Source organism: Euleptes europaea, chromosome 21 (assembly GCF_029931775.1).
Source record: "Euleptes europaea isolate rEulEur1 chromosome 21, rEulEur1.hap1, whole genome shotgun sequence".
Classification (NCBI taxonomy): domain Eukaryota; kingdom Metazoa; phylum Chordata; class Lepidosauria; order Squamata; family Sphaerodactylidae; genus Euleptes; species Euleptes europaea.
In genome coordinates, this window is record NC_079332.1 from 14,818,430 (window position 1) to 14,834,777 (window position 16,348).

The 16,348-nt window shown below is 47.2% G+C and overlaps 1 protein-coding gene across 1 annotated transcript in view; it reads right to left on the bottom strand.

Annotated features, from left to right (window-relative positions):
* The window catches only part of PEMT (phosphatidylethanolamine N-methyltransferase), a 66,142-nt gene that overhangs the window by 31,301 nt on the left and 18,493 nt on the right, over positions 1-16,348 (bottom strand). Inside the window, exon 3 of the mRNA XM_056866423.1 lies at positions 5,876-5,991. Coding sequence (XP_056722401.1) covers positions 5,876-5,991 — 116 coding nt within the window. The remainder of the gene's footprint in view (positions 1-5,875; positions 5,992-16,348) is intronic.

The following is a 16,348-nucleotide window of genomic DNA, read 5'->3' on the forward strand; positions in this document are numbered from 1 at the left end:
TTTAAAAAAAAAAGAAAAGAACTGGAATTATTTGTGTTGGAATAATCCCCGGTAGCATAAATTTCAGATTTAGTTCAAAATGTATTTGAAGAACGTCTTGAATTGACTTATGTATCACCTTCCAGACTTGGGTGTGTGTGTTGAGCGCCGTCAAGTCGCTTCTGACTTACAGCGGCCCTATGAGTTAACATCCTCCAGAAAGTCCTACGGATAACTGCCTCGCTCAGGTCTTGCAAACTGGAGGCCGCGGCTTCCTTGATGGAGTCCATCCATCTCGTGTTGGGCCTCCTTCTTTTCCAAATTGCAAGGTGTCATAGTTCTGCTGTACATTGCATTGGTCAGTCCTGTGCAGAATCGAGCGGGTGCAGAGGAGAGCGACGAGGATGATCCGGGGCCCGGATGATCAAGCCCTACGAGGAACGGCTGCGGGACCTGGGAATGTTTGGCCTGGAGAAGAGGAGGTGGAGGGGGGACACGATAGCTCTCTAAGTTTTTGAAGGGCTGTCACTTAGAGGAGAGCAAGGAGCTGTTCCTGTTGGCAGTAGAGGAAAGGACTCGCAAGAATGGGTTTAAAGAAAGGTACCTGCTGGACATTAGGAAAAAGTTTCTTTATAGTAAGAGCTGTTCGACAGTGGAATCGGCTACCTAGGGAGGTGGTGAGCTCCCCTTCGCTGGCAGTCTTTAAGCAGAGGCGAGACAAACACTTGTCAGGGATGCTGTAGGCAGATCCTGCACTGAGCAGGGGGTTGGACTAGATGGCCTCTACGGCCCCTTCCAACTCTATGATTCTATGGTTCCTGCTGCCTTCAACTTTTCCTAGTGTGGTTGTCTTTTCCAGTGACTTTTGCTTCTCATAAAACGATCAAAGTACAATAGCTTCAGTTTACTTAATTTATACCAGTCTTTCTCCTCAACAAAACAACTAACACCGCACTCCTCTCATCCATTTTATTCTCCTGTGAGGTAGGTCAAGCGGAGAGAGCTTATGATTGGCCCGAGGTCACCCAGCGAGCATCCATGGCAGTGGGGATTCGAACCTGGGCCTCCCAGATCCTAGGCCGGCACGCTATCCACTACACCGCTCTGGCTCTCCTGTCGTCTGGAAGCCGCCGCTTCTGCCTTCCACCTGGTTTGCAGCCTGTAAACCTTTTTGGTAAGGCTCTCGGTTGGCCCCCATAAGAAAAGCCCTGCTGGATCAGACATGCGCCTCTGATGCTGCAGAGAACAGGCATTCATCATGACTAGGATCCATTTTGACTAGCAGCCATGGATAGCCCCATCCTCCACGAACATGCCCACTCCTCTCTTCAAGCCTTCCAAGTTGGCAGCCGTCTCCACATCCTGGGGCAGGGAGTTCCACAATTTAACTCTGCGTTGTGTGAAGAAGTACTTCCTTTTATCTGTTTTGGACCTCTCGCTCTCCAGCTTCAGCAGATGACCCCTGCGCTCTGGCATTACGAGAGAGGGATAAAGGCTTCTCCCTGTCCACTCCCTCCGTACCATGCATAATTTTATAGATCATGTCTCCCCTTAACCTACAGTTAAAAGGATCAGGTAGGAGATGGCTTAGCAAGAGCTTCACCGGAGACCCTGGGGAGCCGCTGCTGGTCACGGTACTCACGGCCGACTCCGCTAAACCCAATCATCCGGCTCCGCGGGAAGCCGATTCAAGCGGCTGCCTGTCGAAACAGACCTTTGCAAAGAACGTTCTCTCTGTCCCGCAAGTTGTGCTTAGAAAGGAAGGGCAGGTCACCGTAACACCCAGAAAGAAACTCAAAGACCCGGGCTTTCCCACGGATTACCTGCTCCGTTGACCTAGCAGTGTGGGCGGTTTCGGCCCTTTGCTACGACCTATAGGGTTCACAAGCAGATGCGGGGGGAGCTTTGTCAACAGAGTCCTGCCCTTCCTCTCTCTACCGGCCTCTGTTTACATCAGGAAACCAAAACTGGGACTTATTGAACGTTCCCGAAAGCCGTGGATAAACCCGCCCCCTCCCCGCACACCTCCAACCCAACTTATCTCCCGATTGCATAAGCCACCCAAGCTCAGACCTCTCCGGTTACCAATTGTGATCATAATCACCATCTCTGCTATCTGGAGTTCAGATAGGAAAATGTCGTAACCGCTTTTTTGGGGTGGGTGGGTGGGTGGGTGGGGGATAAAGATGAAAACGCCGGGCAGTTCTCCTCCCAAAATTTCTGTGCCTCGTGGCAATTCATCAAATGTGGACGGGATGTGTGTGTGAAACCTGTCTCGGGGAGAGGATGCAGCTCAGCGAGAGAGCCTCCGTTTTCATCCCCGGCATCTCCGGCGGGCCTGACCTGGATGGCCCAGGCTGGCTTGATCCCGCCAGATCTCGGAAGCGAAGCCAAGTCGGGCCTGGGTAGCACTCGGATGGGAGACCACCAAGGAAGTCCAGGGTTGCTACGCAGGCAGGCAACGGCAAACCACCTCTGTCTCTTGCCCTGACCTGGATGGCTCAGGCTATTACGTGCTATGGGATTTCCAGTTCCGCAACCCAGAATAGCTTAATTCTGCAAACAGTGAAAAACATGCAAACAAAACACGTTCCTATAACCTCTGCCCCATTTGCCTATTTTACAGATTTATTCTTAAGCAACCACACAAAAAGATCTTTCTTTGGCAAACAATGGTGGGGCGTTCCATGCCAACAGCAACATAGAAACACAGAGCTAGAAGGGACCTCCGGGGTCATCTAGTCCAACCCCCTGCACAGCGTAGGAAACTCACAACAGTCAGCAAAGCTGATTCTATGACCTTAGGCAGATCATGAGAGGGAGGGCACCTTGGCCATCTTCTGGACATGGAGTAGGGGGTCATTGGGGGTGGGGGGGAGGTGTGAATTTCCTGCATTGTGCAGGGGGTTGGACTAGATGACCCCAGTGGTACCTTCCAACTCTATGATTCTATGAACTATCTTTCCCCCAGTGGCACCTGCACTGTGCCCAGAGGAAGGCAAAAAACCTCCAGGACCCCTGGCCAATCTGACCAGGAGGAAAATTCCTTCCTGACCCCAAAGTGGCGATCAGCATTACCATGGGCATGCAAGAAAGGGCCACAAGAGCCAAACACTGACGCAACCCTTCCTGCCCTCCCTTGCACAATCTGCCTAAGTTCACAGAATCAGCCTTGCTGACAGATGGCCATCTAGCCTCTGCTTAAAATCCTCCAAAGACGGAGAACCCACCACCTCCTGAGGAAGCCTGTTCCGCCAAGGAACCGCTCTGTCAGAAAGAGGCAAACAGCAATGCAAAATCCCACTACCAACTAATCAAAATCTTAATTTTTGGCATTCAAGCACCATATATTTAGCTAGAATGTAACTAAATATGAGATTCTCTGGAAGGGGAATCTGTACTCGGTTTCTGCAGTCACGTGGAATCACAGCATACATACTGGGGATGTGCATTTGTTTCCAGATTTATTAAAAAATTAACCCCCCTCCAATTCCTGCTTCATACATTTGTCAGGTTAGTGAAAATGAGTAGAACTATTAAAGAGACAAGGAAAAACCAAATGAATGTCATTCATTTTATTGCTGCCTATCAGGTTTAGAGAGTTCAAAGAGGTTGGAGGAAGTGGGCGCAAAACTGATACCTGCGCTTTCCAACCAGCAAAGTCTGATAGGTCTTGCAACCAAAGAGAAAAACCAGCAGACGTCAGGAGACAGGAAACTAATACTGAAAATTTCCCCCAATAATCTAATAATCAAAGCCAACCAGACCTTGTAAAAGAAGCTGTGCGTTCATTTCCAAACAAATGGGGGGAAAGAACCAACAAAGCCCCATTTGTTACATTCATTAGAGTAATGAAAATGACGTGAAAGGATGACCAACACAAATGCAAATGAAATGAAAGCTAATGCAAAAATAAAAAAAATAAAAGTTGAGCGAAGCAGGAAAAGAGGAAGACCCAACAAGAGATGGATTGACTCAACAAAGGAAGCCACAGCCTTCAATTTGCAAGATCTGAGCAAGGCTGTCAAAGATAGGACATTTTGGAGGACTTTCATTCATAGGGTCGCCATGGGTCGGAAGCGACTTGACGGCACTTAACACACACACACAATGGCATAGATGCCTGCAAACAAACCCGGGCTCGTGTTTTAGACCTGGCCATGCCTTGCCTCAAACACCTGGCTTGAGTGGTAGCCGAGGCAGTTTGACATAGCGGTTAGAGTGTTACACCAAGAGACCTGGATTCGAACACCACCACCCCCCCCCCCCCGCATTCTGCAATCAATCTGTCTGGCCAAGCTCAAGTGACTCCTGCTTTCTCTGCCTAGCCTACCCCGCAGGATTGTCATGAGGTTCAACTGGCAGGGAGGAAAGCGGGCCTCTGGATAAAGCATGCTTTCGATGACAACCAACTGCCCTGCCTTGGCCAGCCACGAGCCAGAGAGAACTACCCAGAGACCAACTCGGTTGCGGTTACCTTGGCTGCACTAGGAACATCTAAGGACACATTACCATGATGTACGGTGCATCATTCATACCGGATTACTCGCTAGCAAACGGGAGGGGGAAAAGGGGTTATCTTGTCACATCGGCGATAAGGGAGTTGAAGCAACCAGTATGCTTAAGTGCTCCGGATAATCCTCACGGCTTCTGCAAATGGCAAATACTGTAACTCCTCAACAATATACAAGGGGGAGGGGTTTTTTCCCCTCTTCTCCCCCGCCTCTCATCCTTACAGGAGAAGGATGATGTTCGGTTGGCCATCGTCCGCCTCCGTGTGGGCGGAGAGTGTTCAGAGAGAACTGTGACTGGCGAAAGGTCGCCCAGCAGGCATTGTGTGGAGGAGCGGGATCGGACCAGGTTTTCCAGGTTAGTCTGCCCCTCTTAACCTCTAGACCGTGCTGGGTTTCATCCCAACTGTAGGAGGGATGAAATCACAGACTGAAGGAATGGAAGCAAAAGAGCAAGAGAAATATATATATAATGCCCACCAGCTGTTGCCTCCATCTGAAGAGTTTTGCTAATATAATAAAGGATTCTGGATAATTCACTAAAGGGATTCATAGAAGGCGGCTCCCCCTGTTCCACAACGACTCCATGAAACAGTCCTTTTGCCACATAGTCCTCTTAAGTCAGTTTGGGCCCTGGGTATCTTCTTCCGTTACATCCCAGATGATTCATTTGGAAAAGTTATGCACTGCCCTCTTCCATGTTGCTGACTTTGCCCTTTAAGGGAGAATCAAACTAGCGTACAACCACCTTCCCTTCCCCTCCCACAACAGACAGCCTGTGAGGCAGGTGGGGCTGAGAGAGTGTGACTCGCCCAAGGTCACCCAGCTGGCTTCATGTGTGGCAGAGGGGAAACCAATCCAGTTCACCAGATTAGCCTCCGCCGCTCATGTGGAGGAGTGGGGAATCCAACCCGGTTCTCCAGATCAGACTCTACCGCTCCAAACCCACCGCTCTTAACCACTACACCACGCTGGGCGGTTTGCCATTGGCTACCCCTGCGTAGCAACTCTGGATTTCCTTTGTGGTCTCCCATTCAAGTACTGGCCGTGTTTAGCTTCCAAGATCTGATGAGATTGGGCTAACCTGGGCCATCCAGGTCAAGGCAAGAGACCATCAGAGGTGGTTTGCCATTGCCTGCCTCTGTGTAACCACCCAGGACTTCCTTGATGGTCCTCCATCCAAATGCTAACCAGGGCTGACCCTGCTTAGCTTTTGAGATCTGACAAGATCGGGCTAGTCTGGGCCATCCAGGTCAGGGCTCTTCCAGATTACCTTGAAACAGATAAATAAAAAGTGTAGGAAAATGCAGGGGGCGCTTCCAAAAACCACTTGCCGCCCGAGTCAGCTGGCCAGAGTATGGGATTGCTGGAATGGCGTTCCTTACCAGTGACTCCGCAGGAAATTAAGCAGCAAGATGACGGCTCCAAGGGAGTAGCAGGCGGTGTACGGGGAACGGAAGAGGTGCGTCAGAGACCGGGTTCTGTGCTCCCATCTGGCTACCTGATTGAACAAATGGAAACCAAACAAACAGGTATCAGAAGCGGGGCAGGTCCAGCACCCCAAACTGCCCGCACAGTCAGCTTCCCAGTTCGGATACAAGAAAAACAACAGCGTGGCGTAGTGGTTGGAGCATCGGTCTCTAATATCTGTGATATTAGAGGTTCGGATCCCCCATAAAAACATAAGAAAGGCTATACTGGATCAGGCCCAGGCCCATCAAGTCCAGCCGCCTGTTCACACAGCGGCCAACCAGGTGCCTCTAGGAAGCCCACAAGCAAGACGGCTTCAGCAGCACCATCGTGCCTGTGTTCCTCAGCACCTAATATAATGGGCATGCTTCTCTGATCCTGGAGGCATGCATCATGACTAGTATCCATTTTGACTAGTAGCCCTGAATACCCCTCTCCTCCATGAACATGTCCACTCCCCTCTTCAAGACTTCCACGTTGGCAGCCATGACCACATCCTGGGGCAGGGAGTTCCACAGTTTAACTGTGCATTCTGTGAAGACAATGCTGCTGGAGTTATCTGGTTTATGGGCTTCCTAGAGGCAGCTGGTTGGCCACTGTGTGAACAGACTGATGGACTTGATGGGCCTCGGTCTGATCCAGCAGGGCTTTTCTTATGTTCTTAAGCAGTTGGTCCAACTGGCGGCATGCATCGCAAGACAGAGACGCCATTCATTTACCCGACAACAGTTTCCTTATTCCCCCAACCGTTCACGACCCAGCGCTTATGACCGATCCCCTTCTCACTGGTACAAATAGTTTGCAGCTTCCAATTCAATTTTTTTTAAAATGGAAATGTGCGTCACGCGGCGGCTATAACGGGAGCGCCGGGAAAGGTGGGCGAAGACACCAGGACGGGGCGAGTGGCCACGTCCGTCTAAGTCAGCACCAAATTGGAGCTGAGACAGGCCGCTGAGTCAAAAGGGAAACGGAGCCAGACGCAAGTCGAGCTGGCAAAGAGCCGGCGGCCCGCGCCTTCTGTAGGAAATCGTTTTCGCCATCAGGCATCACTCAAGAGACGGATGGGGCGTGTCGCTTCGGTTTAGGAAAGCCATCTCCAAGACTGCTTCTTCCGCTCTTCGGAAACTCTTCCCCCATCCCTCAAATTAAGATTGGTTTATGTACTATAAACTAAGGGATGCATTTAGTAAAGATAATAGGTTGGGTTTTAACCCAACCAAATCTAAATTTGAGATTGTATTATCTAAGGGTAATAAAGGATTGATAGGAAGGATTTATGAAGCATTGATAGAAATGAATTTAGAACAGGAAAGGATTAAACCTGTGATGGTGAAATGGATGAAGGATCTAGGTTACAATATAGATTTGGAAATATGGGGAAATTTGTGGGAAAAGGAGTATAAATTTACTATCACGAATGAAATAAGAGAAAATTTATATAAAATGTTTTATAGATGGTACATAACCCCAGTATTACTAAGTAAAATGAAAAAAGATGATAAGATTCTCTGTTGGAAATGTGGTACAGACATAGGTACATTCATGCATGTTTGGTGGTACTGCAAAAAAATTAGGAGGATTTGGCGATTAGTTTTGAATGAAACTAATAATTTGATTAAAGTAAAAATAAAAAAAGATCCCGCTTTTTGTTTATCGGGTATTCCAACAAAATATTTAGATAATGGTGATAGAGTCATATGTCAATACAGCTTTGCTGCAGCAAGAATTATAATTGCTAAAAAATGGAAGCAAATAAATAACCCTTCAGTTTAGGAAAGCCATCTCTAAGACTACTTCTTCCGCTCTTCGGAAACTCTTCCCCATCCCTCAAATTAAGTGCGGGGGGGAACTACAACAGAGCAGGGTATCCATCTTTATCTGTTCGAAAATTTACATTTTCCAAGGGTCATATAACTGCTGTTACGACCTTAGGCAAGGTCCCTGCCGTCAATCTGTCCACCCGCAGAAAAAGTACTGGACGAGGGCAGAAGGTGATTTAGAGCAAAGCTTCTTAAACATATACTGAATGTGGGGGTTGCGAAAAATTTGGCAACGGTAAATGGTAAAATTTTATGTATACCAAGGAATTGCTTTAAAATAAATTTATTTATGATTTATCATCGGTAAATGTTTGGTTGGTATACCTGTTTTATATACCAATAGGCTCGGGGTCGAGTAAAAAATTTCTCGGGCAAAAAGGGGTCGCGAGTGGAGAAAGTTGAAGAAGCCCTGGTTTGCAGAACTGAGCCAAGCTTCAAGTTTCCAGTCCTCATGATCCAAAGACGATGCTTGAAATTATTGCTTTAGTTGGGAAACCTGCATTCCTCCGCACAACCCCAATAAGAAAATAAAAAGAAGCCGAGCCAATAAAAGCAGGTCGACCAAAGCATGCGGGGGCTCAGAACACACAATGCTGCTAAAACGGTCCTCGGGGTTATGCGGGCGGCGCCTGCCAAAACTGCTGAATGCAATTTCCGGAGAAGGATAGGGGACCTCCGCGCCCGGCAGGCCGTTTGAGTCTCTTTCCGCCCACAGGCAGACTTTGCAAGCAAAGAGCATGGATGACTTTGCAAGCATGGATGACTTTGCAAGCATGGATGAATCTGCAAGCATGGATGAATCTGCAAGCATGCAGATTGCGGACAGGATCCCGGGTGTTGGAGCGGGGCCGGCCATTCCCCGCTCTGCCGCTCCTATGACACATCGGGAATGATAAGACCGCTATGCTTATTTCTGGTATATCTCTAACCAAAAGAAGGGAGAAGCCGTCCCGGGGCGTGTGAGTCGACAGAAGCTGCCGATGGCAAAACAGCATCTTTAGCCACGCGTGAGAGAGGGGAACGGATGTGAACACACATGAACGCACCTGAACACATGAAGCTGCCTTCTACTGAATCAGACCCTGGGTCCATCCAAGTCAGTATTGTCTGCTCAGACCGGCAGCGGCTCTCCAGGGTCTCAGGTTGGGGTCTTTCCTTTTTTTTTTTTTTTTTTGAAAATTTTTATTGGTTTTTATAATATAAATTTTCCATGTTAACATACAACAATGAAAGTAATATGAAAAACTAAATCATAAGTAATGTTGTTATGGTTATTTAAGTACTTAATAAAACAAAAAATAAAGGAAAATTTTTTTGACTTCCCCATCACCTCCGTCCGCCTCTTAATAAAATATTCTATCCCATCGTGATATGACCTGATCTTAATTATTCTTATATCTCAATTAAATTTCAATTACAGTAATCTGTTGATATAATTAATTGCAGTTCTTTATATTAATAGTGTCATCTAGATCAGATTAAAAGGTACTCTTCCATTTTCCCCAGTCCTAATTCATATTCACAGTATTTCATCCAAGCCTCCCATTCCCCCATAAATCGTACATTGTCTTTTTGGTTTAAAGTAGCTGTGAGTTTTGCCATTTCCACCAGTTCAAACATTTTCATAATCCAGTCCTTTTTCTCAGGTGTATCTGCCCCTTTCCATTTTGGGTCTTTCCCATCACCTACTTGCCTGGTTCCTTTAACTGGAGATGCCGGGGACTGAGCCTGGGACCGTCTGCATATCAAGCTGATACTCAACCACTGAGCCCCAGTCACTAGGGCATAGCAGAGAGTATTGTGGACTTAGGGTCCTCCGCAACCCGGGTTCGAATCCCCTCTTCTACCACGGAAGCATGCTGGGTGACCTTGGGCCCATCACAGACTCTCGGCCTGGCCTACCTCCCAGGGTTATAGTGAGAAAATGGAAGAGGGGAAATCGATGTTCTAAAAGGGGGACGTATTTTATTTAGGTCTGCGTTGGACTAATCCGGTTTTTTATTTATTGGCAGCCCTAATTGGTGATTTCAAATCGTGGCCTTTTGTGCGTTTGAAATAATCATTTTATTTGTTAACGTAAGCCACCTTAAATTCTGCAAGGTGGAAAGGTGCCTAATAAATGTTTTAAATGAATAAAGTAGGAATACATACATGCAAAAAAATGCAAACGCATGAAATTAAAGGTTGGAGGAGAATTTTTTTACTGAACATTTCTCGCCCGCCTTCCTTTTCGAGACTCCAGGCGCATGACGGCATCGTGAAAAAAGACATACTATCAGACTATACCAGAATAAAACTGGATCACACCGATGAGGGCAATAAACAATAAATAAAATCGTCTCACCTCGTCAGAGACGTGTGAAATAAAAACAGTATAATGTGCTCTGAACAATGCTGCTAATGGGCGGGGGACAGCGTCACGATTGTCGCAGGTTCATTAAAAACGCAACCCTATCCTTAATATAAAACGCACCCCCTTGCACCAATTTCGCACTGCCACGTTTCGCCTCCTTTTGCACAAACAGCCCCCTGAACAATTCTGTTTTGCACATTCTGCAAAAGGATATAATGTGTGGGAATATTCCTGACCATTTTCCCCCCTCCCAGTGTTAGAGAGTAAGGCTTCAAACCCCTGAATGGGATCTCAAAGGCAGGAGGAGGAGGAGCAGGAGAAGGAGGAGGAGGAGGAGAAGAGTTGGTTTTTATATGCCAACTTTCTCTACCACTTAAGGATGAATCAAACCAGCTTACAAACACCTTCCCTTCCCCTCCCCACAACCGACACCCTGTGAGGCAGGTGGGGCTGAGAGAACTGTGCCTAGCCCAAGGTCATCCAGCTGGCTTCATGTGTAGCAGAGGGGAAACCAATCCAGTTCACCAGATTAGCCTCCGCCGCTCATGTGGAGGAGTGGGGAATCAAGCCCGGTTCTCCCGATTAAGTGTCTACCGCTCCAAACCACCACTCTTAACCACGTCACCACACTGGCTCTCTTGGTCTAGCCCTCCCCGGTCAAACTTAAGCATGTAAAAACCAACTCTTCTTTTTCTTTCACTTCACCTGCTTGCCTAGTCCCTTTAACTGGAGATGCCGGGGATTGAACCTGGGACCTTCTGCGTGCCGAGAAGATGCTCTACCACTGAGCCACAGCCCCTCTCCCTTCCCCCAATCCTGCTGGTTCCCTAGATGCGTCTTCCTCCTGGGTGGAGATCTAAGGGCGTTTGAGCTAGGGCCTGAGGCAGGATGGATCTTCCTCCTGAGAAGACCTTGTCTCATGCAAGTGACGGACACGAGCAGATAAGTTGGAAGGAACGACCCATGCCTGGACAGCCATCGCCAAGCAGGGTAGGCAGCCCTGGGTCCAATGGCCCATCGGCTCGACTCTGGAGAGAGCAGCTCCTTCCTATTTGCATGAGTGAGCCTCCCGCAAAGCTGCAGCAGGCAATCTAATACCGAAAGTGGTCGCTGCTGAAACCGAAGAAGGAAAACAGTTTTGAGAAGCTAATTTCCTCCCCCAGCCCGCCGCAATCTCTTTAAATATTAATTTTAAGCAGCCTGGTTACAGGAGTTGGTAAGGTCGACTTTAAAAAGCTACCCCCCTTCTCCAGTTTCATCGGTCGGCAGCGCTGGTTATGACTTTTGCCCGTATATTCTTGCCTGGCATTCATATTCAGTGTTTGTTCCAGGGACACGGATATACTGTTTTCCATCAGCCCGGCAGGCTTGACTTTTTCCAGCGTGTTGCATTTTAATCGAGAGCGCCTTGGGCTCTGAAACCCCAGCGCCCGTTCTATTTTCCGCTGTTCCATTTTTAACCTCTTCCGTTTGCCGCACAAGCGGACGGCGCAACGGCAAATTCAAAGGTTTTGAGGCTTGAGGCGGGTGTGACATTTCCCTCCGCGCTAGGCCACCCGTCTGGATCCTCATATGCCCCCCTGCTGTCCTACTCTTTACCCATATTCAGCAGCAGGGTGATGGTTCACGGGGAGGGGGTATGTACAGTCTCCAAGGGGCGGCCGATTCCGGTTAGGATCTCCTAACCCTGTCCCGCTCATGGTGGTGTTTTCCTCCAGCGTAAGGAGACTTCCCCTGATGAATGAGTCATGTTTCAGCAGATAGCACCCTGCGCAATAGTAGTCCAAATAACAAGTCTGGGGGGATGAGAGATTCAAAACAGATAAAAGGAAGTATTTCTTCACATAATGTAAAATTGTGGACCTCCCTGCCCCAGGATGTGGTGACGGCAGCCAACTTGGAAGGCTTTGAGAGTGGACATGTTCGTGGAGGAGAGGAGTATTCAAGGCTACTAGTCAAAATGGCTACTAGTCATGATGCATGCCTATTCTCATAGGATCATAGAGTTGGAAGGGACCACCAGGGTCATCAAGTTCAACCCCCTGCACAATGCAGGAAATTCACAACTACCTCCCCCCACCACACCCCTAGTGACCAGAAGATGGCCAAGATGCCCTCCCTCTCCTCATCTGCCTAAGGTCACAGAATCAGCATTGCTGACAGATGGCCATCTAAACTCCTCTTAAAAACCTCCAGGGAAGGAGAGCTCACCACCTCCCGAGGAAGCTTGTTCCACTGAGGAACCGCTCTAACTGTTAGAAAATTCTTCCTAATTGGTTCTTGTAGGTTATCCGGGCTGTGTAACCGTGGTCTTGGAATTTTCTTTCCTGACGTTTCGCCAGCAACTGTGGCAGGCATCTTCAGAGTAGTAACACTGAAGGACAGTGTCTCTCAGTGTCAAGGGTGTAGAAAGAGTAATATATAGTCAGAAAGGGGTTGGGTTTGAGCTGAGTATTGTCCTGCAAAAGTATTGTCCTGTAAGTATCAAGATAATGTGCTAATGAGGGTATGGTATGTTAATATGGAACCATTGTATCCTGAAGTGATCTGTTAATGTGTGTAATCCAAAACTAATCTGTATGGCTATTGTTGAATGTTGTCTTTGTCTGGAGGTTTTTCAGGGCAGGAAGCCAAGCCTTATTCATTCTTAAACTCTCCTCTTTTCTGTTAAAGTTGTGCTGATGTTTGTGAATTTCAATGGCTTCTCTGTGCAATCTGACAAAATAGTTGGTAGAACTGTCCAGTCTTTCAGTGTCTTGGAATAAGACCCTGTGTCCTGTTTGTGTCAGTCCATGTTCAGCCACTGCTGATTTCTCAGGTTGGCCAAGTCTGCAGTATCTTTCATGTTCTTTTATCCTTGTTTGTATGCTGCGTTTTGTGGTCCCGATGTAAACTTCTCCACAGCTGCAAGGTATACGATATACTCCTGCAGAGGTGAGGGGGTCTCTTTTGTCTTTTGCTGATCGTAGCATTTGTTGTATTTTCTTGGTGGGTTTAAACACTGTTTGTAGGTTATGTTTTTTCAAAAGTTTCTCCATCCTATCAGTGACTCCTTTAATAAATGGCAAGAATACCTTTCCTATGGGAGACTGTTTTTCTTGAGTTTTCTGATTTTTGTTTGGTTCAATGGCCCTTCTGATTTCATTCTTGGAGTAGCCGTTTGCTAGCAGTGCGTGATTTAGATGGTTAGTTTCTTCCTTGAGAAACTGTGGTTCACAGATCCGTCTTGCACGGTCCATTAATGTTTTGATTATTCCTCTTTTCTGTCGGGGGTGGTGGTTGGAGTTTTTGTGTAAGTAGCGATCTGTGTGAGTTGGTTTCCGGTAGACCTTGTGACCTAACTGAAGGTTTGATTTACGGATGACAAGGGTATCAAGAAATGGGAGTTTACCCTCAATTTCCTTTTCCATGGTAAACTGAATGTTTGGATGGATATTATTAAGATGGTTTAGAAAGTCCATTAATTTTTCTTCACCATGGCTCCAAATGGTAAATGTATCATCTACGAACCTGAACCAGACTGTAGGTTTGTAAGGTGCTGATTCTAATGCTGTCTTTTCAAAATATTCCATGTAAAAGTTTGCTATTACTGGACTGAGTGGACTTCCCATAGTTACTCCATCAATCTGTTCATAAAATTCTTGATCCCATAGGAAATAACTTGTTGTCAAACAATGGTGAAATAAGGCTGTTATTCTTCCTAATGTCTAGACGGAAACTCTTTGGATTTAATTTCAACCCGTTGGTTCTGGTCCGACCTTCTTGAGCAACAGAAAACAACGCGGCACCCTCCTCTATATGACAGCCCTTCAAGTACTTGAACATGGTTATCATATCCCCTCTCAGTCTTCTCCTCTTCAGGATAAACATACCCAGCTCCTTCAACCTTTCCTCATAGGACTTGGTCTCCAGACCCCTCACCATCTTTGTTGCCCTTCTCTGGACACTTTCTAGCCTGTCTACATCTTTCTTAAATTGTGGTGCCCAAAACTGAACACAGTACTCTAGTTGAGGTCTAACCAGAGCAGAGTAAAGCGATACCATCACTTCGTGTGATCTGGACACTATCCTTCTGTTGATGCAGCCCAAGACTGCAATTGCCTTTTTAGTTACAGCATCACACTCATGTTCAGTGTTTGGTCTACTAAGACCCCAAGATCCTTTTCACACACACGACTGCTCAAACAAGTCTCCCCCATCCTATAATTATGCATTTGATTTTTCCTACCTAAATGCAGAACTTTACATTTGTCTTTGTTGAAGTGCATTTTACTAGTTCTAGCCCAATTCTCCAGCCTGTCAAGATCATCCTGAATCTTGGCTCTGTCTTCTACCGTATTTGCTACCCCTCCCAATTTAGTATCATCTGCAAATTTAATAAGCATCCCCTCTGTTCCTTCATCCAAATCATTTATAAAGATGTTGAACAACACAGGGCCCAGCACAGATCCCTGAGGAATTCCACTAGTCACTTCTCTCCAAGTGGACAAGGAACCATTAACTAGCACTCTTTGGGTACAATCTGTCAACCAGTTGCAGATCCATCTAACAATAATAGGATCTAACCCACATTTTCCCAATTTGTCAACTAGAATACTATGTGGAACCTTATCAAAAGCCTTTCTGAAATCTAGATAAACTATTTCTACAGCATTCCCCTGATCCAGCAAGGTAGTAATTTTCTCAAAAAAGGAAGTAAGATTAGTCTTACTTTGGTCTGATCCAGCATGGCCTTTCTTACATCTTATGGAGCTATCCATGGTACTAGTCCAAATGAACACTAGTCATGATGCCTACCTATCCTACTAGTAAAAATGGATACTAGTCATGATTCATACTTCTTCTCTCTAGGATCAGAGTAGCATGCCTATTATATTACGTGTTTTGGAAAACAGGCAGGATGGTGCTGCTGCAGTTGTCTTGTTTGTGGGCCTCCTAGAGGCACCTGGTTGGCCACTGTGTGAACAGACTGCTGGGCTTGATGGACCTTGGTCTGATCCAGCAGAGCTTTTCTCCCTTTCCCAAGATGTGGTGATGGCTGACAACTTGGAAGGCTTTAAGAGGGGATTGGACATGTTCATGGAGTAGAGGGCTATCCATGGCTACTAGTCAAAATCGATACTAGCCATGATGCATACCTATCCTCTCCAGGATCACAGGAGCATGCCTATGATATTAGGTGTCATGGAACGCAAATCATATGAGGAAAAGTTGAAGGAGAAAACCCCAAAATATTTTTACAGGCTCCCGAGTCAAGAGTGAATCATCCCGAGTTGCCAAACGCTTCGGCACCAAAACGCACGGGAATGTGAACAAACAGTACCAAACGTCCTGACATTCCCGGAAAAAAGACCATCAATCTCTTCAGCTGCTGCTAAGGATTCCCCGGTTAATGAAAAGGGGATCCCCCACCCCAGTCAAGAGGCACCGGGGATAAATAAAACTCGGGCCTGGATGAGAGGCAGCGATGTGCTAAAATATCATGTTGGGGCTAACCTAACCACGCAGGGCATTTCTTTATTAACCTCCTTTACTTAAACCCTGCCTCCCTCCCCAAAGCATCATCCCCCTTTTTGTTCATTTCCCCCTCATAAGAACATAAGAAATGCCCTGCTGGATCAGACCAAGGCCCATCAAGTCTAGGAAGCCCACAAGCAAGAGGATGGCAGCAGTGTTATCCTGCCTGTTTTCCACAGCACCTAATATAATAGCCATGCTCCCGCACCCAAGATCTTTCTGATTACCATTGGCCATCCAAGACATTGGCTATTGCAGATAAATACAAGAATGCAAGAAGAGCCCTGCTGGATCAGACCCATGGTCCATCAGGGGAGGGGCCGTGGCTAGTGGCAGAGAATCTGCTTGGCATGCAGAAGGTCCCAGGTTCAATCCCCAGCATCTCCAGTTAAAGGGACGAGGCAAGTAGGTGATGGGAAAGACCTCTCTACCTGAGACCCTGGAGAGCTGCTGCCGGTCTGAGTAGACAATACTGACTTTGATGGACCAAGGGTCTGATTCAGGATAAGGCAGCTTCATGTGTTCATCTAGTCCAGCATCCCGTCTCCCACAAACAGGGCATAGAGGCTGAGGCCTTCCCCTGATAAGCACATAAGAACAGCCTTCCAGCGTGAGAGCCAGTGTGGCGCGGTGGTTAAGAGTGGCGGACTCTAATCTCAGGAACCGGGTTCGATTCCTCCCTCCTCCACACAAAGCCT